This window comes from Eleutherodactylus coqui, chromosome 8 (assembly GCF_035609145.1).
Source record: "Eleutherodactylus coqui strain aEleCoq1 chromosome 8, aEleCoq1.hap1, whole genome shotgun sequence".
Taxonomy (NCBI): domain Eukaryota; kingdom Metazoa; phylum Chordata; class Amphibia; order Anura; family Eleutherodactylidae; genus Eleutherodactylus; species Eleutherodactylus coqui.
The window spans coordinates 176598139-176620236 of record NC_089844.1 but is presented as its reverse complement, the minus strand read 5'-3'; the positions used below and the strand labels follow the sequence as shown (position 1 = coordinate 176620236).

At 44.9% G+C, this 22098-nt stretch overlaps 1 protein-coding gene across 3 annotated transcripts in view; it reads right to left on the bottom strand.

The window, feature by feature from the left end:
- Positions 1-530: 530 nt before the first annotated feature.
- The window catches only part of LOC136577702 (regulator of nonsense transcripts 3A-like), a 41043-nt gene continuing 19475 nt past the window's right edge, over positions 531-22098 (bottom strand). For all 3 annotated transcript variants that reach the window (XM_066577619.1, XM_066577620.1, XM_066577621.1), the window contains exon 4: positions 531-1117. In XM_066577619.1, the coding sequence (XP_066433716.1) occupies positions 696-1117 (422 nt within the window). In that variant the 3' untranslated portion in view covers positions 531-695. The remainder of the gene's footprint in view (positions 1118-22098) is intronic.

The following is a 22098-nucleotide window of genomic DNA, read 5'->3' as shown; positions in this document are numbered from 1 at the left end:
TAGTATTGAATAATCAAGTTGTGACCCCTTTACTTTTCCTATTGAGAACCTAAAGAATGCTTGTGCCAAATGTCATGCTTCTACAACAGCAGGAAGTTACATTACATAGGGATGCACTTACTTTTGCAATTAGCATTGAATAATCAAGTTGTGACCCTTTTGCTTTTCCTGTTTAGGACCTAAAGAATGGTTTTGCCAAATTTCATGTTTGTATGAGTCCAAGAAGTTAGAGAATTAGATTATGTACATTCCACAGGGGTCCCAATACTTTTGAAATTAGCATTACATAATGAATTTGCGACTCTTTTACTTTTCCTATTTAGGACCTAAAGAATGGCTGTACCAAATTCCATGTTTGAACGACATCGGGAAGGTAGAGAATTAGTGGCGAGTCAGTCAGTGAGGGCTTTTATATATATATATATATATATATATATATATATATATATCTATAGATAGATAGATAGATAGATAGATAGATAGATGGATAGATAGATAGATATAGTATATGTATAGTCAATATCATTTAATAAGTCATCAGAGTGAATACAATTTACGTCACTGATGTCTGACATGAGCAGAGATAATTCTCTCCAGACACAGAACAGTGTAGACAGGATTAACATTCTGATAAAGAAGTGACTTTTTTTGGTGCATCCTTCATTTATACATGATGTCCTAAGCAAATTTTACCATTAAAATGGCCAATACCAGGGATTGATATTTTCTTGTGCTCTTCTTCTCTCTTCCTCTCTTCTTCTCTCTTCCTCTCTTCTTCTCTCTTCCTCTCTTCTTCTCTCTTCCTCTCTTCTTCTCTCTTCCTCTATGTTCCTCTTCTCCTGATCAGCCTTGTGTATGTACTCCAGCAGGAACTTCTTTCGTCGCACCCAGTCTCTCCGGGGGTTTCTTTCCTGTCTCAGGCGGAATGTGACATTTTCTAAGGCCTTGTGAATAACCATCAGGATATCTTTGGTTCTCCCGTGAGTCTTGATATGGTCTTCATTGGTGTAGTTCTCTATTGCTATAACAGTTTCAGCTCCCATCCGCTTGAAGTGTTTTTCAATCTCAATGAAGTCTCCACTTTTCTTTTTGGTGATGACAACGATGGGGGCGACTCCTGCGAGAGACACAGATGTGAGCAGATGTGTGATGTGATACAACCTCACTAATCCATACCTAACAGATATTCACCCAGAGTAGAACCTGATACCACAGACCCTTCAGCTTAATGTTCAGCTCAGCCCATTTGTCACATCCAGACCCATAATATACAGTATAATATTTCTATTATCACATTTCATATCTATGATTTTATTGTGATCTGCTATAAGAAATGCACAGCTGAAAATACCCAATACCTTAAAAGAGGGAGAGAAGAAATGGAAGATAGCCATAGCAAACACCTTAACATTTTTACATTTTGGGGGCATCTGTAACAAAGCTGTAATGGATCTATGTACTGGCTCATAGAGGGGAGTCTCAAACACTCCCACTCTATGAGTCTGGAGGGGAACAGAGAAGTTCGACAGAGGGACAGAGGGAACTATAGGAGGACAGAGGGGTCTAGAAGCAGACATGAGTTTAAAAGAGGAGACAGGGGTGTCTGGACAATAACAGAAATGACTGGAAAAGGATAGAGGAGTCCAGAGTTGGACAGGGGATTAGAGGTGCAAAGAGGTTTCTGAAGGAGAGAACATTTGTCTGATGGAGGTTAACAGATGGATCTAGATGCAACAGAGGAATCTGGAGGGGGATAGAGGGATCCAGAGTTGGACAAGGGATTGAAGGAGGAAAAGGGGTGTCTGAAGGTAGGAGCATGTGTCTGATGGAAGGTGACAGACGGTTCCAGAAGGAACAGAGGAATCTGGAAGAGAACAAGTGTATAGAGGGGAACAGAGGGGCCTAGAAGCAGACAGAAGCGATTAAGAGTAGGTAGCGGTGTCAGGGAGAGGACATAGGGGTCTGGAGGGGGCAATGGGGTCTAGAAGGAGAGGGAGAAGTCTAAAGAAGGGGACAGCAGTGTCTCAATTAGAAGAAAACAAGTCTGGACAAGGCCAGAGCAAACTGAAAGGGGACACTGGTTGTAGAGGAGAACAGGGTTCTCAAGAGGGACAGAATAGTCTGTAGGAGGGAAAAGAGGAACCTGGAGAAGAACAGAGACATCTGGGGAAGGACAGAGGGACCTGGAAAAGGCAGAAGAGTCTGGAGAAGCGGGCAGCATTTTTTAGAGGAAGGGACAGAGGAGTCTGGAGGATAATACATGGGTTTAGAAGTGGACAAAAACTATTTGAGAGGACAGAGATGTCTGGTGTAGGACAATGTGGTTTAAAGAAGAGAAGAGAGGAATCTGAAGAAGGAGGACAGAGTGTAGTGGCCTAGAGGTTTCCACGGAATAGCCACAGATTCATAGTCCTGTCACACCTGCCTATGTGCTTCCAATAGGCATAGCTGGTGCCGTACGTCGGAAAAACCTTGTTTCCCCCTTCTTTTTAAGTCTTAAGCTTGGCATCAGCCGGCTGCTTATTGGCTGTATGTGATGAGCTCACTGGTCGAGGGGTGTGGTTGGAGTTCAGAGTGGGAAACAAGGCAGTGAGCCTCTATGCTAATGGTGTGCAGAGAAGAGAAAGTGTGGGAACAAGACAGGAAGTGAAGGAGGGGTTAGAGGAGGGTCTGCTTAGAAGGTCGTCGTCATCGGATTTGCAGGAGGAGGTCAGCAGAGTGAGCAGCTTCAACACCTGTTTTGTCTAACGGGGAAGCTAGGATTCATTGGCTTCCTAGCCTGACAACAGTGTGAAGGAGAATCTGGGACCCAGTCCACTTAAACAGTGATTTACACAAAAAACAACCCAGTGAAGTCAAAGCCAGACATAGCCAAAAGATCTTCATCCAAATCTTCATCCTAAACTGCGCCATCAACTTTCCAGCAAGCCCAACAGTTAACTAGACCTGTTGTAATTATTACCGTGTCACTTTTAGAGATAGAGAGAGAGAGCGTTGAAGTATTCAAGGTTACAACTGTTTTGCACTGTGTTGTATACTGCAGGATTTATTGCTCTGCTCGAGACTGCCTTTGCTATACTCTGTTCATTACTTAAAAGCTTCAGTAAATCGTGCACTTCCTGTTTACTACAAAAAGCTACCAAGACTCATGTCAAATTACAAACGTGACAAACCACCGTTCATTATATAGAATAAATCTGTTAATTTGTGCCACTGTGCGTGACCATGCAGGCACCTTGCCCCCATTCTTGGGAGAGATTAGAGAGCCACCCGTGACATCCATCTTACAGTCCCCGTGGTCTCCCCTTCTTTGGAGTCACGAACAGGATAAAACACCTCTGTGACACATACACGTGGTTGTGTTACCGCAAACCTTAACCACAACCACCACCAAAATTCAAAAGACTGTGCAAAAATGTTTAACCAGGAAAATAACTCCTCCAGCAACCAACAAGCGTTTGCTGGTGCTCTAGTAGTTGCCCCGGATCCCACGCTTGCTGCCGTGCCAGTTGCTGTAGTGCCTGCAGAAACTACACAGGTAGTCACTAGTATGTCTGGTTTTGCACCGCTAGCTATGCCGTATTGTCTAGGAGCTCCATGGCTACCCAAATACAGTGAGGAGAGACACACTCTTTGTGAGTTTAGGGGGAAGATAGGAGCTGTATTCCAAGTGTACCTGTTGGTAGTTGAGCAAAAAGTTGAAATACTCATGGAACATTTAGAGGGAGCTGCTACCAGAGAGATTAAGACTTGGCCATGTGAAAACAAAAATACAGTAGAGAACATATTTGAGCACCTTCAAACCATCTTTGATATGCATACTATGTCTGACATTAAAAAATGTTTCTTTAATAAGCGTCAGAAAGTAGGTGAGACCTTAAGAAAGTATGCACTGTCTCTACAAGAAGACATGAAGGCTGTAGTAGGTGCTGATCCCAATGAGGCCAGTGGCGATGACCAGGCTCTGAGGGAATAGTTCATTGAGGGCTCATTAACAGAAACCCTCTAGAGCCAACTTAAAATGTTGTCCATGCAGCACCCCGACACTACGTTTATTAAATTTAAAGAGTTGGCCATTGCTTTTCTGGGTACTGAGCCCCAGGCTGCTGAGGGGGAGGAGTCTATGCATGGGATGACTCTAATGGGTGATGATAGATTGTCCCGCCCCTGCAAGCATGTCGTGTACAGACAGACTGAGCAGTCAAGCAATGCCGTTAGCGAGCCCCTCTTAGAAATGTAGCGACAGTTGGCAGAACTTACCAGCAGTGTTGCCACCCTTTGCAAAAAGATTGGGAATATGGAGAGTATTCATGCATTGACCTGACCACTAGTTACCAAGCGCAGACTACTTCGGCCACCTGGAAGTTATCTGCATACACCACGGCCATTTTGTGATCATTGCCGCCAGTATTGGCATCAGATTAACTCTTGCTTTTGTTTAAACGGGCAACCCCTGGGAAGAAGGACCATACCCGGAAAGAAAAACAATAGGTCCAAAAACCCAAAAGGAATTTCTAAGTATGTAGGCCCCCGTCCTGAAGTAACGTTGTATGTGGACAGTAGGCTGCTGCCTGCACTACTTGATACGGGGTCACAAGTGACTGCTATCAGGAAAATTGACTTTGAAAAGTCCTGATCCACTGAAGTATTAAGCTGCTCCCCAAAACAGCTCATAAATGTGATGTAATGGTTTACCTATACCAATAGTGGGATACTGGGAACCCACGATTATAGCTGATAGAGCTGAACTGTCTAAACAAGGTATTCTGGTAGTGGACGTACCAGACGAAAACTGTTACACTTAGATGTTGGAGGCTCTACAAAGTAATATACCTGCAACATCACAGGTTCAGAGGGCTGTGCTAAAGACAGCCATTAAGGCACTAACAGCACAACGGTTCACTAACCCTCAGGGTAATGCGGTTAGAGTCCGGGTAAAGGACGTCAGACCAGTCATAGTCCCTCCGGAATCTGATTTTATTTTGTGGGGTCAGACATGGCCTGGTCTTTATGGTCGTGAGTATAATGCATTAGTAGAGCCCATACCCATTGACAGTCACGCATTCCTATATGGCTAACATGATTCCAAGAGGTCTGTGGCCCCACGTGCAACCCACATTGATGGCCAATAACGTGGAATTTTGCGAAAAATTTGCCAATATATGCAATAAATATTCATTTGACGTTATATTACTAAATCTTGAATTCCTGCAAACGGAACAGATTAAATGTCAAGCAGATCTAGTGGAGATGGAGAGAAATTTACGGACACTTATGACTGAAACGGAGTGGCTAGAATATGATTCCAAGCTACAGCATTCCCTTAAACGCCATAAAGAGGACATTGAAATGACAAGGCAGAATAAGTGGCAACGAGACACTGATGATTATAAATCTGGAGTGATATTTGGCTGGCAGGGAACCAGAAGGAGCACATCGACATTATGGAGTGGTATTACAAGGAGACGGGGTAGAACACGTATGACACGAAGATTCATGGGTCATGACCCCAGGTCGATTGGGTTCGATTCTACAGACAACTCCATCAGAAATTCAGAAGGTCAGCATTTTTTGGCTCAATGCGCTCCAAGTGTTCCGGGGAGACGGAATGGCGGCAATCAACTTCGTTGAAATGTAGAAGGGGTGGAGTCAAGCATGATAGATCCCATAAGAAAAGGCCCCTCAGTGGTGACTAGGGCAGGTGCATGCCAGAAGGTGAGACTGTGAACAGTTCATTGGTTGTCAACATCTCCAACAAGGTATTGTCACATACACAGATTGCGGTATTGTCCAAGGGCCTTTCTTTTTGCCCGGTACCCCCAGTGGACTGGTTTCATATAGACATTGATTGCTGGGAGTTCTTAAGAAGACTCAAATTTAAAACATATTTTGCTGACAAACAATCTGACAATGTCACAGTTACTTCACAGTCAAGTTTTTCTTCAGGAGTGGTTGGGCTTTGTAAGAAAAGCCATTTTCAACCTCCTACCAATATGCATGTGATTGACACCTTCTCTGATTTGGTCTTATATGATGTTCGCAAACTTAGAATGTGCCACTGTAAACAGAGAGATTTACAAAACCTGAATAAGGCTGAGAGAAACATGATTACTTCTTTGAGCAAAGATGACACGATTACTATAAGACCAGCAGACAAGCGGGGTGCCATTGTCATACTGGATTCGGAGTATTATCAAAGCGAAATATTGTCACAATTGAATGATACATCTGTGTATGAAAGGTTGACGAGTGATCCAACCCAGAAATATTTGAAGAGCCTCAGGGAGACACTTGATGAGGCTCTATATTTGAACATCATTGACAAACCATTGTTTGAATTTCTGTTGCCAGTACACCCTATAACACCAGTCCTATACACATTACCAAAAATTCATAAACAACTTACAAAGCCACCTGGGCGCCCCATAGTATCTGGTAGGGGGTCTATCTCTAATAATGTTTCACGCTTTTTGGACAGGGTCCTGAGACATTTTGCAGTCTTGGCAAAATCTTATATTCGCGATACATCAGATTTTTTAATGAAATTGAGAGGAATACAACTCAACACTGACTCCATTTTGTGCACCCTGGATGTGTCTTCTCTTTACACCATAATCCAACATGATCTGCGGTTGACTGCCACCAAGCCAAACTAGTTGGCTCTGAACTACCCAATCGAAGCATTGAGTTTATCATGACCCTTTTGGAGATGGTACTGTCCTGTAACTTTTTCTTATGTGGGGGCACGTTCTTACGCCAGAAGCAAGGTACTGCTATGGGGTAGAACGTGGCCCCCACATATGCAAACATTTCATGGACTTTATTGAGGAACGTTTCGCCTATACCTCCCCACCTGGAACCGGGTCCAGGTGTGGTGGAGGTATATTGACGACATCTTTATGGTTTGGAACGGTACTGAATAGGAGTTGAATGAGTTACACTCATATTTAAATGGGATTCTTCTTGAGTTGAAGCTCACTTTGACCTGTTCCAAGCACCAGATACAATTCCTCGATGTCCTAGTTATTAACAATGGTGGCAAGATTGTGACGGATTTTTACAGTAAACCCATGGTCTGTAACAATTTGTTAAAATTTGACAGTTGCCATCCTGATTGGATGTTACGCTCCTTACCCTGGAGTCAGATGCTCTGGGTTAGGAGAATTGTGGCTAATGAATTTACTGACAGGAGATTGGATGAGATGTGTGTTAAGTTTACACAAAGGGGCTATCCTAGGGAACTAATTGAGCAGACCAGACAAACTGGTTGAGCGTGACACCCTTCTGATCCCTAAGGCAAATAAAACTAATGAAGGACGGATTTCGTTCATTACTACGTATGGTCCAATAAGTAATCAAATTAAACAGATTATTAAAAAGAACACTGGCTTATGTTGACAACATGTTGTCCCAAGATTAGGGAATTTGGTGTTCCACCAATGATGTCTTACTTTAGAGGTCCTAATTTTAGGGATAAACTAATGCATACCACTTACCAGAGTAGGGACAATGATACATTGCTCTCAGGTTCTATCAGAAGGGGCAACTTCCCATGCATGAGCTGTACTTCATGCAATAATATTATCAAGGGTGATACATTTACGCATTCTCGTTCAGGGTGCACGTATCATATTAAAAACTGATATTCCCGTCACTCGCGGTTTGTCATTTATATGATCAATGCCTTTGTGGCTTAACATATATAGGTGAAACTACCACTGAAATTTGTTGCAGAATTGCGGGACATAAAAGCACCATAAGGACACGGAAAGTGGACCTTCCAGTAGCCAGACACTTTGCAGAAGCCAGACATGGGGTGAACCAATTGAAATTTCGCATTGTGCATTCAGCCCTTAAGTCAATGGGGGGGGGGGGGGGGGGATAGAGAAATGAGATTACAGCTACTAGAGATGAGGTGGATTTTTGAGCTCGATACACTCCACCCACGAGGTCTCAATTTAGAATATAATCCCCTGCCCTTTTGTTAACAAGTGACTGTTCTGTAGTTTTCCTTTTCTGCTGTTGTTATTTTTGCTTTTTTTTAATCTTTGGTTTGTATCGAACTACATTGTGATACGTAGGTTTTTAAATGTGTTGTCATAGTATTCTATTTTAATATTAAGATTTTTTCTATTTTTCATAGGGTGATTATCGGCCGGCGGCACCTGGGCATCATCCATCGTCAAGTTGGAGAAGTTAGCATATTGCCCCTTATTCGCTATTTTCGTCTCTTTGATATTCACTGTCTATTCTGAATCATGAGAATAATGATATCCATATTCTGCTTTGATTTTTGAGAATAAACAAATCCTTTTTGCATGATCCATCTCAATATGCATTCACTTACATTTGGAATACTAATATAGGGCAATGTTAGGTGAGCGGTTTTTTGACAACATAACATGCTTTACATGAGTAATGCACTTGAAATAGTGAGATGCAGGGGGCTATGGATATTTTTGTTAGATTTACGGGCACATGATTAGGGCCCACATATTGGGCTCTGACGGGCATTCTGCGCATGCATAGTGACAGTGTAGCTGGCGAATACGCATTGAACATTGTCGGCGGCCATTTTCTTGAAGCCTCAACTGGGGGAATGTAGTCCTCTAGTGTTACATGGTAATCAACTAACACATGTGTAGTCTTGAGAGGTGGACGCCAGGGATGCCGGATGCGGCTCCATATATTTTCTTGATACTCTTCTGATTCAGGATGATTCTCAGCTGCCGCCGGACCCATGACCCCATGTGATTCATTTATGGTATGTTGTAGGAGTGTTTTATGAGGAATACATGTATGTAATTGCTGGTGGTTTTACTTATATGGTCGTGTGTAGCCATTTCTGTATATGCTTGATAAAGACCGGATGCACGGTTGAAACGTTGCTATGCAGGGGAGCTTACGCTTAGAATAAACAATTTCATTTGATGATCCTTGTGTGAGTATGGATTAAACCTAGTACCTTAGCTGCTGCTCTCCACTCTCTTTATGGACTGTTGAATTTTGGATTCCTCTGTCCAGATCCTTTGCACAGAGCGCGCAGCCGTATGCAAATTTACTGCTCTCCCAGAAGGGATTTTGATCATGGTGCCGCTGTATTCTTGTTTTGATTTGGAGTCACCCATTCCTGATAGCTGCCCAGAGTATATCCACAGTAACAGATGGGAGAGTCCCAATCCGCTTAATCAACATTGGTAATGTTCCCATTCAGCTTAAAAAGTATACAGCAGTAGCGCAGGTATCCTTGCTTCTACCAGATGATGTGCTAGACAAAGAGACAAACAGTGTCCAGCAAGGGGCACAATCTATGCAGCCAGAGTCCAATAATTTACCATCCTGGCTTAATGACTTACATATAGGGGACAACCAAACTTCTGCTACCCAAATTCAAGGGGTTAGAGAGGTTGTCATTGAGAAACAGGCTGCTTTCAGCCAGCACAGTATGGACTTTGGTAGACTGAAAGACATCTCCCATTCTATTCCAACTAATGGCCATGCTCCAATTAAGGAAAGGTACAGACCTATTCCTCCTTCCTCATACCAGCAAGTAAAAACTATGATTCAGGAAAAAAAGACATTCAAATCATTAGACACAGCTATAGTCCCTTTGCCACTCCTACCATGTTAGGCAAGAAAAAAGATGGAGGTATCCGTATCTGTGTAGATACCGCAAGTTAAACAAAATAACTCAGAAAGAAGCCTACCCCCTGCCATGTATTGAGGAATCTTTAACTACCCTATGTACTGCTGCCTACTTCTCCACTCTAGACCAGACCAGCAGTTACTGGCAGGTGCTTATGAGTCCACAAGATAGAGAGAAAACTGATTTCACCACTCCCATGGGGTTGTTTGAGTTTAATTGTATGCCCTTTGGTCTCTGCAAAAACTCTAAAACTCCAAAAACTATGAAGATCATCTCCAACACCTCAGAGAAGTGTTCCAATTCCTTGTAGACCATAGTCTAAAAATTAAACCCTCTAAATGCCATTTACTTCAGACTAAGGTACGCTATCTTGGGCACATTGTTAGTGCTGCAGAAGTGTATCCAGACCCTGACAAAACTGATGCTGTCCAAAACTAGCCTACACCAAAAACTCTCAAAGATGTCAAAAACTTTGTAGGGTACTATCTAGAGATGAGCGAGCCTACTCGGCCACGCCCCTTTTTCGCCGGAGTACCGTGATTTTCGAGTACTTCCATACTCGGGCGAAAAGATTCGGGGGGCCCCGTGGGTGAGTGGGGGGTTACAGCGGGGAGTGGGGGGGAGAAGAGAGGGCTCCCCCCTGTTCCTCGCTGCTACCCTCGCTCCGTCACGCCTCCCCCCGTCCCCCAGCGCCCCCCGAATCTTTGCACCCGAGTACTGAAGTACTCGAAAATCGCGGTGCGCGATCGAGTAATTACTCGAAACGAGTAGGTTCGCTTATCTCTAGTACTATCATAGGTTTGTACCAAAATTTGGTCAAATAGCAGTCCCTCTTCAAGAATTCCTACGAGGACACTCTAAAGAGATTCACAAAATACCCTTACCCATCAATTAGGAAATAGGGCAGGAACAAGCATTCCAAACTCTTAAAGAAAAGCTAACAACTTCTCCTATTCTTGCTTATCCTGACAATGCTCTACCTTTCAATCTATATACTGACGCTAGCTTTAGGGGATTAGGTGCGGTGTTTAGCCAAGTTCAAGAGGGCAAAGAAAGAGTAGTTGCGTATGCTAGTCGCTCACTCAAAGGTTCTGAAAGGAATGACCAAAATTACAGTTCCTTCAAATTAGAATTGCTTGCGCTAGTCTAGGCAGTGACTGAAAAATTCAAAGACTACTTAGCCGCTGCTACTTTTTTTTTAGAATATTAAATCTTTATTTGGGATATCAGACAAAGTATAAACATCATTTTTTATATGACACAGAATGTTTACAGTAAGTAACAATTATAAAGTATCATATTTGTAATGTATGTCATCTATTGGGCAACTCCCAATTTTTCAATATTTTTGGTACATGTAACATATATATAACTGTGATGTTATTAAAACAAACATTTATTAAAGTGGACATTTGGCACACCAGTTGGGTCTTAATTTAAGTTGTTTCTATAGTCTCCAGACCTCTTTGTGTTTTTCTAAAGAGCTATCTCTCAACGCCAACCATTTTTCAAATATACATTGTTCAGCCATACGGTCTTTGAATTCACCAAATGTAGGAGGGGAAGGAGTCCTCCAATGTCTAGCAATAAGGGACTTAGCTGTCATCAAGGCGTGAGCCAGAAAATATCTGGCATTGGGATGGTATTAATTTACTTCAACCAGTAATAAAATTAGTTTCGCTTTTCTTTCTATGTGGGTTTTTAAAACTTCATCAAGAAGGTTTAGGATAGGTTCCCAGAAGTTCTTTAGCTTGGAACATGCCCAGAATATGTGGGTGAATGTGGGTGAGTGTCCCTTTTTGGCCGCAATCCCTCCATTTGTCGTTGTTGTGCAGGAATCTAGCGGCTAGTAAACACGGAGTGTAATACCATCTTAAGTTTATTTTCTGTTGTGTTTCCAGGATGCCCAGTCCCTTGGTGGAACCACATGTGGTTTTATACGCTTTTTCCCATATTTCAATTGGTATGACTTCACCTATTTCTTTTTCCCAGCTAAGCATGTGTGTTTTTTTGGATAGGTTATTATTGCCAGTTAGGATGTTATAGAAGTATCTAGTATCTGATTTCCCTGTCAGGGAAGTTGTTGTGATTTTTTTCAAGGACCATGGTTGGGATTGTTATTTTATGTATAGGTGATATTTTTTAGAAAGGCAGCAATTCTTGTGTAGTTAAAAAAGTCTTTTTGTATTAAGTTAAATTCTGGGCTTATGATCTCAAAGGGTTTCATTCCTCCTTCGGTCATTAGATCGTCAAGTTTTTTTTATTCCCTTTTTTTTCCAAGCTTCGAGTTTTAGATCAGATATGAACAAACTCAGTATCTCAAGTGGTAGATTCGGTTTTTTGAAAGTGTCGTATGTGGCCACTTTCCCTGAAAACTCCTTCCAGGTTTCCATGGAAGCTGTCACCATAGGTGGTGGGTTTTTAAGATGATTTTTAGGTCTGGGAGTTTTGACGTAGCTACAAGTGATCCTGCAAGTAGTAATAAATCCCCTTTGGGAGAGTTAGTGATGGATGTTTCTATGCCTACCCAGGCCATTGTATTGTCCTTTTTTTACCTAGTTTCTAGTTTGGTTTAGGATGGTGGCTTTGAAATATTTCTCTAAATAGGGAATGTCCACGCCTCCTTTTCTGCAGTGTAGGGCAAGAATTGGTAAAGCCATTCGCAGTTTACTACCGCGCCAGACAAAACTAGTTAATTGTCTTTGTAATTTTTTAAAAGTATTTTTTGAAATAGGAATTGGTAATACTCTAAAAAGATATAATATCTTTGGTAGAATTTTCATTTTGTATGTCATGATCCTACCAAGCCAAGATAGATAGGTAGTCAAGTTCTTTTTGAAATGTTTCTAAAAGTGGTGTGAAATTTGATTCTTCTAACTTGTTAATATTTGCTGACATTATTGTACCTAGATATGGGATACCGTCTGTCTTCCATTCAAAGGAAAATTCTGATTGGATTGTGTGTCCTTTGGGACATTTATGCCTAATATTACTGATTTGTCAACATTAGGTTTGTAATATGAGATTTTAGTGAACTGCCCTAGAATCAGGTACGCCGCTCTCAAAGATTCGAGAGGGTGGGACAGTGTAAGAACGATGTCATTGGCAAATAGGCCGATTTTGTGCTGACGGGAGTTTTCAGGGATTCCTCTTGTTTCGAGGGAGGATCTAATTAATTCGGCTAGTGGCTCCACCATGAGAATATACAGGATTGGAGAGAGCGGGCATACCTGGCGTGTACCGTTTGTCATTAAAAACTTGTCAGAGAGAACGGCATTGATTAACACTTTAGCAGTAGGGTAGGAGTACAGGGCCCGGACAGCGCAAATCATACCCTCCCCAAAACCAAATTTGTTAGGCAAAGGAAAAAATACGGACCCGCACTCAGGAACCACTCCGATGTCGCTGATACTATTTACATCGATTTATTTATTAATAAATCAATGTAAATTGTATCAGGGACATCGGAGTGGTTCCTGAGCGCGGGTACGGATTTTTTCCTTTGCCTAACATTACAAGCGGCTCTCCATAGGAGAGACGGAGGACAACGCAGCCTCTTCTGCTGTCTAGCCCGGCAGGATACAAGGGAACGGCCGATACTTTCTGAAGGACTTTCCGGATAAGGGGTGTCAGTGGAGATCATCCAGGAAGGGATCTCCATTGTACACTGGGTGAGTGTATTACCTATATATTGAAGAGCATAATATAAGAGCGATATACCCGTAACTCCGGAGCGCTACCCTAATTTTTGCTACTTGATCAAAACCAAATTTGGCTAGTGTTTGAAAAGCATATCCCCAGTGGACCCTATAAAAAGCTTTTCTGCATCCAAAGCTAGCATAATTGTTGGAGACCCAGATGTTTTTGAAGAATGGATACGGTTGAGAAGTTTCCTCGCGCCGTCCGAGGCCTGCCGCCCCTTTACAAATCCGACCTGGCCAGAGTGCACAATACCTGGAAGGATGTCAAGCATTCTGTTTGCTAATATTTTTGTGTATATTTTGACATCTGTGTTGAGCAGAGATATCGGTCAAAAGTTTGCTGGATCGTTTGGCTCTTTGCCGGGTTTAGGAAGCACCACAACAGTGGCTTGGAGCATTTTTTCAGGGAAGGCTCCTTTTATCATAGCTGAGTTGAGGTTTTTTTCCAGGCGGAGGGATAAAGATCCCGAGAACAGCTTATAATATTCAGATGAAAAGCCGTCGGGCCCTGGGGCTTTTTGGCACTTAATAGAGGAAATTGTTTCCGTCACCTCAGCTATTGTTATTGGGCGGTCTAATATGTCCGCTTGGGATACGTCCACTGATGGGAGTTTAATTTTGTTCTAAAATTTTTCTATATCAGCGGTTGTGGGGTGGACAAGTTGGGGTTCCTCTTTTAAGTTGTATAAATTGCTATAGAAGGAGCGAAATGACTCTAATATTTGCTGTGGATGGGATATTTTATATTCCTTGTTTTTTGAGTTCCAGATATACGGGATGTTAGCTTTAACTGTTTTCCTTTTTATCAAATTAGCCATCCATTTGAAGGTTTGTTTAGGGAGGAGTAACATAGTAACATAGTAACATAGTATGTAAGGCTGAATGAAGACATTGTCCATCTAGTCCAGCCTATCTATCCTACTTTGTTGATCCAGAGGAAGGCAAAAAACCCCAAGGCCAGAAACCAATTAGCCCTTTCGGGGAAAAAATTCCTTCCCGACTCCCTAATGGCAATCAAACTGTTCCCTGGATCAACCCCTAATAGTTCCTACCTGCCTGTATACCCGGATTAACAATTAACCTAAGATTTATATCCTGTACTATCCTTCTTCTCCAGAAAGACATCAAGTCCCCTTTTAAACGCCTCTGTGGATTTTGCCATCACCACTTCCTCCGGTAGAGAGTTCCATAGTCTCACTGCTCTTACAGTAAAGAATCCCCTTCTATGTTGGTGATGAAACCTACTTTCCTCTAATCGTAGCGGATGTCCTCTTGTTACCGTCGTGGTCCTGGGTGTAAACAGATCGCGGGAGAGATCCATGTGTTGTCCCCTCATGTACTTATACATAGTTATTTGGTCCCCTCTTAACCTTCTTTTTTCTAGAGTAAATAGACCCAATTTGGATAGCCTCTCTGGGTATTCCAGTCCCGTCATTCCATGTATTAGTTTAGTTGCCCTTCTTTGAACCCCCTCCAGTACCGCAACATCCCTCCTTAGCACCGGTGTCCAGAATTGTACGCAGTATTCCATGTGAGGCCTGACAAGTGCCTTATATAATGGAAGGATGATGTTCTCGTCCTTCGCCCCTATACCTCTTTTAATGCACCCCAAGACTTTATTTGCCTTTGCAGCAGCTGACTGGCATTGGTTACTCCAGTTTAGTCTATTATCCACTAATACCCCCAGATCCTTTTCCATATCACTTTTCCCTAGTGGTACCCCAATAAGTGAATATTGGTGATATCCGTTTCTCCTGCCCATGTGCATAGTCTTACATTTTTCAACATTGAACTTCATTTGCCATTTTTCTGCCCAAGCCCCCAGCTTGTCCAGGTCCATTTGCAGCCGCACATTGTCCTCCGTTGTATTAATTACATTGTATAATTTTCTGTCATCTGCAAATATTGATATTTTGCTGTGCAGCCCCTCTACCAGGTCATTGATAAATATGTTGAACAGAGTGGGGCCCAAAACTGAACCCTGTGGCACCCCACTAGCGACTATGGTCCAATCAGAGTACGCACCATTTATTACCACCCTCTGCTTTCTATCATTAAGCCAATTTTCTACCCACTTACACACGTTTAGCCCAGTCCGAGCTGCCTCATTTTGTATATTAGCCTCTTATGTGGCACGGTGTCAAAGGCTTTAGAGAAGTCCAGATACACAAGATCAATAGATTCTCCCTGGTCCAGCATAGAGCTTACTTCATCGTAGAAACTGATCAGATTTGTCTGACATGAGCGACCCTTCATGAATCCATGCTGGTGAGGAGTTATTCCCTTGTTTTCCTTGAGGTGCTCATCGATGGCGTCTCTCAGAATCCCCTCGAAAATTTTTCCCGTTACTGAAGTGAGACTTACTGGCCTGTAGTTTCCAGGCTCACTTTTGCTCCCTTTTTTGTAAATTGGAACCACGTTGGCAATGCGCCAATCCAATGGTACTATACCGGTCTTGATAGTGTCTAGAAATATTATGTATAGCGGCCTAGCTATCTCGTCACTTAGTTCCCTTAGTATCCTTGGGTGTAATCCATCTGGGCCCGGCGATTTATCAATTTTAGTTTTCTTTAGACGCTTCCGCACCTCCGAGTAGAGGTTAGCTCGATGGGAAGCCACATCAAAATCCTCTTGTAGTACTCTGCGCAGCTCTAGTCTTGTTTTACATAGTCATCATAAAGTTGGTGAGTTGCTGAGACTTGTATCTGACGCTCTAGAGTTTGAATTTTTGACGTTAGTATTTCAGTATTTTTTAATTTTTCTTTTTTATATCTGGCTCCCATTTTTATGAGGATGCCTCTTATGTATGCTTTATGAGCTAACCAGAGCACCTCAGGGCCAACATCAGATGTGTCGTTTAAGGAGAAGTAGTCATTTAGGGCAGTTTGTATATCCCTGTGAAATTTGGGTATTTTCATTAAATAGGTATTATTTCTCCAAATTTTGTTAGTTTGTTGGTTGCCTTCAAAAGCCAAGGATGTCATTATTGGGGCGTGGTCTGACCAGGTTATTGTGCCTATTTCAGCTTTGACTACCGAGGCGATAAGTGATTTGTCTACTAGGCAAAGATCGATGCGAGAAAAAGACCTGTGACGTGGCGAAGAAAAGGAGTAGTCCCTGGCAGAAGCATTGAGATATCTGAAAGTATCAAAGAGTGCAGCTCCTCTTATCCAATTGTTTAAAGGGGTTGTCCCGCGATAGCAAGTGGGGTTATGCACTTCTGTATGGCCATATTAATGCACTTTGTAATATACATCGTGCATTAAATATGAGCCATACAGAAGTTATATACTTACCCCCTCCGGTGCTGGCGTCCCCGTCTCCATGGCGCCGACTAAAGCTGCCTTCTCCCTGGATTAGACGCGCTTGCGCTTTCTGTCCGGCTCCGGTGAGCCCGCGCCGCATGCATAAGTATATAACTTCTGTATGGCTGCTCAATCAGAGGCAGCTCATTCAGCAGGCGGGGATTTTAAATCCCCGGCAGCGGAATACTACTCACAGCTGTTCAGAGCAGTTCAAGAAGACTGCAGCCGGCCGCGCTGAACTCCGTCTGCCGGGACAAGGTGAGTATATATATATTTTTTATTTTTACACATTTCTGGATGAATTGCAGGGAAGGGCTTATAAATTTAAGCCCTTCCCGACAATTCATCCCGCGATCGCCGGCAGCCCATTGCTTTCAATGGAGCCGGCTGTATTGACGGCTCCATTGAATTCAATGGGCTAACATCGTTCTGCTGGGACAAGGTGAGTATATATATTTTTTTATTTTTACACATTTCTGGATGAATTGCAGAGAAGGGCTTATTGAATTCAATGGTCAGTGCTCGTTTAATCGAGACGAGTACCGCGTGGTGTTCGTCTCGAGTAACGAGCATCTTGAACACCCTAATACTCGAACGAGCATCAAGCTCGGACGAGTATGCTCGCTCATCTCTAGATTCTACAGAAATTATTTATTTTATTCAAGTTTCTGAAACTAAGTTATGCCCTGAGAGACTTCCTAGTGGGTTCTATGAGTTCTGCAATGTTTAAGTGATGTGCCTCAGGAGACTACTTGATGATCCTACAAGTTATTATTTTTGTGGCTTTTTCAGAGACGCTAGATTTAGTGCACAGCACTACAGCATTTTGGACTCTATGTTTATTCAGCTCATTACATGGACACATGCCTACTCCTTGTGGCAAGGTATGCCAAGCTGAAACTACTGTCCTCTTTGCATGATTCATTTTCAGATCTTCATATACATAAGGACTTTGCACAGTACTGAAAATTATGATGTGTGACTGTTGATGCAAAAATTAATTCAGAACTCCGTCTGGCTCAGGCACTGCACAGAGGAGTCAAGGCAGAAGGGGGGGGGGGGGCTAGAGGGGCCTAGCAGCCATTTACTCCCCTTTATACACTCAATACACATAGCCAAGACAAACGGGCATACACTGTAAATGGGGGTTGAGGGCGAGAGAGCTATTGATTGAACAAATGTTCAGTTATCTAATATGTGTGGTTAGCCTTAGGGTGACTACTAGAGATGAGCGAGCACCAAAATGCTCGGGTGCTCGTTACTCGAGACGAATTTTTCGCGATGCTCGAGGGTTCGTTTCGAGTAACGAACCCCATTGAAGTCAATGGGCGACTCGAGCATTTTTGTATATCGCCGATGCTCGCTAAGGTTTTCATTTGTGAAAATCGGGGCAATTCAAGAAAGTGATGGGAACGACACAGAAACGGATAGGGCAGGCGAGGGGCTACATGTTGAGCTGCATCTCAAGTTCCCAGGTCCCACTATTAAGCCACAATAGCAGCAAGAGTGGGCCCCCCCAACAACTTTAACATCTGAAAAGCCCTCATTAGCAATGCATACCTTAGCTAAGCACCACAGTACCTCCAACAAAGCACAATCACTGCCTGCAAGACACTCCGCTGCCACTTCTCCTGGGTTACATGCTGCCAAATCCCGCCCCCCCACTACCCAGTGTCCACAGCGCACACCAAAGTGTCCCTGCCCAGCCTTCAGCTGCCCTCATGCCACGCCACCCTCATGTCTACTTATAAGTGCGTCTGCCACAGGAAAAGCAGGCACACACTGCAGAGGGTTGGCACGGCTAGGCAGCGACCCTCTTTAAAAGGGGCGGGGCGATAGCCCACAATGCTGTACAGAAGCAATGAGAAATCCAATCCTGTGCCACCTCCATCTAGAGCTGCACACGTGGGCATAGCAATGGGGAACCTATGTGCCACACACTATTCATTCTGTCAAGGTGTCTGCATGCCCCAGTCAGACCGCGGTTTTTTATATATAGTCACAGGCAGGTACAACTCCGCAATGGGAATTCCGTGTGCACCCACAGCATGGGTGGCTCCCTGGAACCCACCGGCGGTACATAAAAATATCCCATTGCATTGCCCATCACAGCTAAGGTAGTAATGTCATGTTTAATGCTGGTGGGCTTCGGCCCACACTGCATGCCCCAGTCAGACTGGGGTTCTTTAGAAGTGGAAACAGATGCATTTACAACTCCCTGTGGACCCACAGCATGGGTGGGTGCCAGGAACCCACCGGCGGTACATAAAAATATCCCATTGCATTGCCCATCACAGCTGAGGTAGTAATGTCATGTTTAATGCAGGTGGGCTTCGGCCCACACTGCATGCCCCAATCAGACTGGGGTTCTTTAGAAGTGGAAACAGATGCATTTACAACTCCCTGTGGACCCACAGCATGGGTGGGTGCCAGGAAGCCACCGGCGGTACATAAATACATCCCATTGCAGTGCCCAACACAGCTGATGTAACGTCAGCTGTAATGCAGGTGGGCTAAAAATTAATTTGATTACACTGTAGGCGAGGGCCCCCAAAAATTGGTGTATCAACAGTACTAATGTACATCAGAAAAATTGCCCATGCCCAACCAAGAGGGCAGGTGAAACCCATTAATTGCTTTGGTTAATGTGGCTTAATTGGTAACTAGGCCAGGAGGCAGCCCAGTTAAAATAAAAATTGGTTGAGGTGAAAGTTTCAACACTTTAATGAGCATTGAAACGTATAAAAATTGTTTTGAAAAATTATATGACTGAGCCTTGTGGGCCTAAGAAAAATTGCCCGTTCGGCGTGATTATGTGAGGTTTCAGGAGGAGGAGCAGGAGGAGGAGGAATATTATACACAGATTGATGAAGCGAAAAGGTCCCCGTTTTTGATGGGGATACAGAACGATGCTTCCATCCGCGGGTGCAGCCTACGTATTGCTTAGGTATCGCTGCTGTCCGCTGGTGGAGAAGAGAAGTCTGGGGAAATCCAGGCTTTGTTCATCTTGATGAGTGTTAGCCTGTCGGCACTGTCGGTTGACAGGCGGGTACGCTTATGTGTGATGATTCCCCCAGCCGCACTAAACACCCTCTCTGACAAGACGCTAGCCGCAGGACAAGCAAGCACCTCCAGGGCATACAGCGCAAGTTCAGGCCACGTGTCCAGCTTCGACACCCAGAAGTTGTAGGGGGCAGAGGCGTCACGGAGGACAGTCGTGTGATCGGCTACGTACTCCCTCACCATCCTTTTACAGTGCTCCCGCCGACTCAGCCGTGACTGGGGAGCGGTGACACAGTCTTGCTGGGGAGCCATAAAGCAGTCAAGGGCCTTAAAGAGTGTTGCCGTGCCTGTGCTGTACATGCTGCCTGATCTCCGCGCCTCCCCTGCTACCTGGCCCTCGGAACTGCGCCTTCGGCCACTAGCGCTGTCGTATGGGAATTTTACCATCAGTTTGTCCGCCAGGGTCCTGTGGTATAGCATCACTCTCGAACCCCTTTCCTCTTCGGGTATGAGAGTGGAAAGGTTCTCCTTATACCGTGGGTCGAGCAGTGTGTACACTCAGTAATCCGTAGTGGCCAGAATGCGTGTAACGCGAGGGTCACGAGAAAGGCATCCTAACATGAAGTCAGCCATGTGTGCCAGGGTACCTGTACGCAACACCTGACTGTCCTCACTAGGAAGATCACTTTCAGGATCCTCCTCCTCCTCCTCAGGCCATACACGCTGAAAGGATGACAGGCTAGCAGCATGTGTACCCTCACCAGTGGACCAAGCTGTCTCTTCCCCCTCCTCCTCATCTTCCTCCTCCTCCTCCTCACCGCGCTGAGATATAGACAGAAGGGTGCTCTGACTATCCAGCGACATACTGTCTTCCCCCGGCTCTGTTTCCGAGCGCAAAGCGTCTGCCTTTATGCTTTGCAGGGAACTTCTCAAGAGGCATAGCAGAGGAATGGTGACGCTAATGATTGCAGCATCGCCGCTCACCACCTGGGTAGACTCCTCAAACTTTCCCAGGACCTGGCAGATGTCTGCCAACCAGGCCCACTCTTCTGAAAATAATTGAGGAGGCTGACTCCCACTGCGCCGCCCATGTTGGAATTGGTATTCCACTATAGCTCTACGCTGCTCATAGAGCCTGGCCAACATGTGGAGCGTAGAGTTCCACCGTGTGGGCACGTCGCACAGCAGTCGGTGCACTGGCAGATTAAACCGATGTTGCAGCGTGCGCAGGGTGGCAGCGTCCGTGTGGGACTTGCGGAAATGTGCACAGAGCCGGCGCACCTTTCCGAGCAGGTCTGACAAGCGTGGGTAGCTTTTCAGAAAGCGCTGAACCACCAAATTAAAGAAGTGGGCCAGGCATGGCACGTGCGTGAGGCTGCCGAGCTGCAGAGCCGCCACCAGGTTATGGCCGTTGTCACACACGACCATGCCCGGTTGGAGGCTCAGCGGTGCAAGCCAGCGGTCGGTCTGCTCTGTCAGACCCTGCAGCAGTTCGTGGGCCGTGTGCCTCTTATCTCCTAAGCTGAGTAGTTTCAGCACGGCCTGCTGACGCTTGCCCACCGCTGTGCTGCCACGACGCGCGACACCGACTGCTGGCGTCGTGCTGCTGCTGCTGACACATCTTGATTGTGAGACAGAGGTTGCGTTGGAGGAGGAGGAGGGTGCTTTAGTGGAGGAAGCATACACCGCCGCAGATACCACCACCGAGCTGGGGCCCGCAATTCTGGGGGTGGGAAGGACGTGAGCGGTCCCAGGCTTTGACTCTGTCCCAGCCTCCACTAAATTCACCCAATGTGCCGTCAGGGAGATATAGTGGCCCTGCCCGCCTGTGCTTGTCCACGTGTCCGTTGTTAAGTGGACCTTGGCAGTAATCGCGTTGGTGAGGGCACGTACAATGTTGCGGGAGACGTGGTCGTGCAGGGCTGGGACGGCACAACGGGAAAAATAGTGGCGACTGGGAACTGAGTATCGCGGGGCCGCCGCCGCCATCATACTTTTGAAGGACTCCGTTTCTACAACCCTATACGGCAGCATCTCCAGGCTGATAAATTTGGCTACGTGCACGTTTAACGCTTGAGCGTGCGGGTGCGTGGCGGCGTACTTGCGCTTGCGCTCAAACACTTGCGCTAGCGACGGCTGGTCGTTGCGCTGAGAGACATTGGTGGATGGAGGACAGCGGAGGTGAGGGTGTGGGTGCTGGCCAGGAGACTGTAGTGCCTGTGTCCTCAGAGTGGGGTTGGATCTCAGTGGCAGGTTGGGGCACAGGGGGAGAGGCAGCGGTGCAAACCGGAAGCGGTGAACGGCCTTCGTCCCACCTTGTGGGGTGCTTGGCCATCATATGCCTGCGCATGCTGGTGGTGGTGAGGCTGGTGGTGGTGGCTCCCTGGCTGATCTTGGCGCGACAAAGGTTGCACACCACTGTTCGTCGGTCGTCTGCACTCTC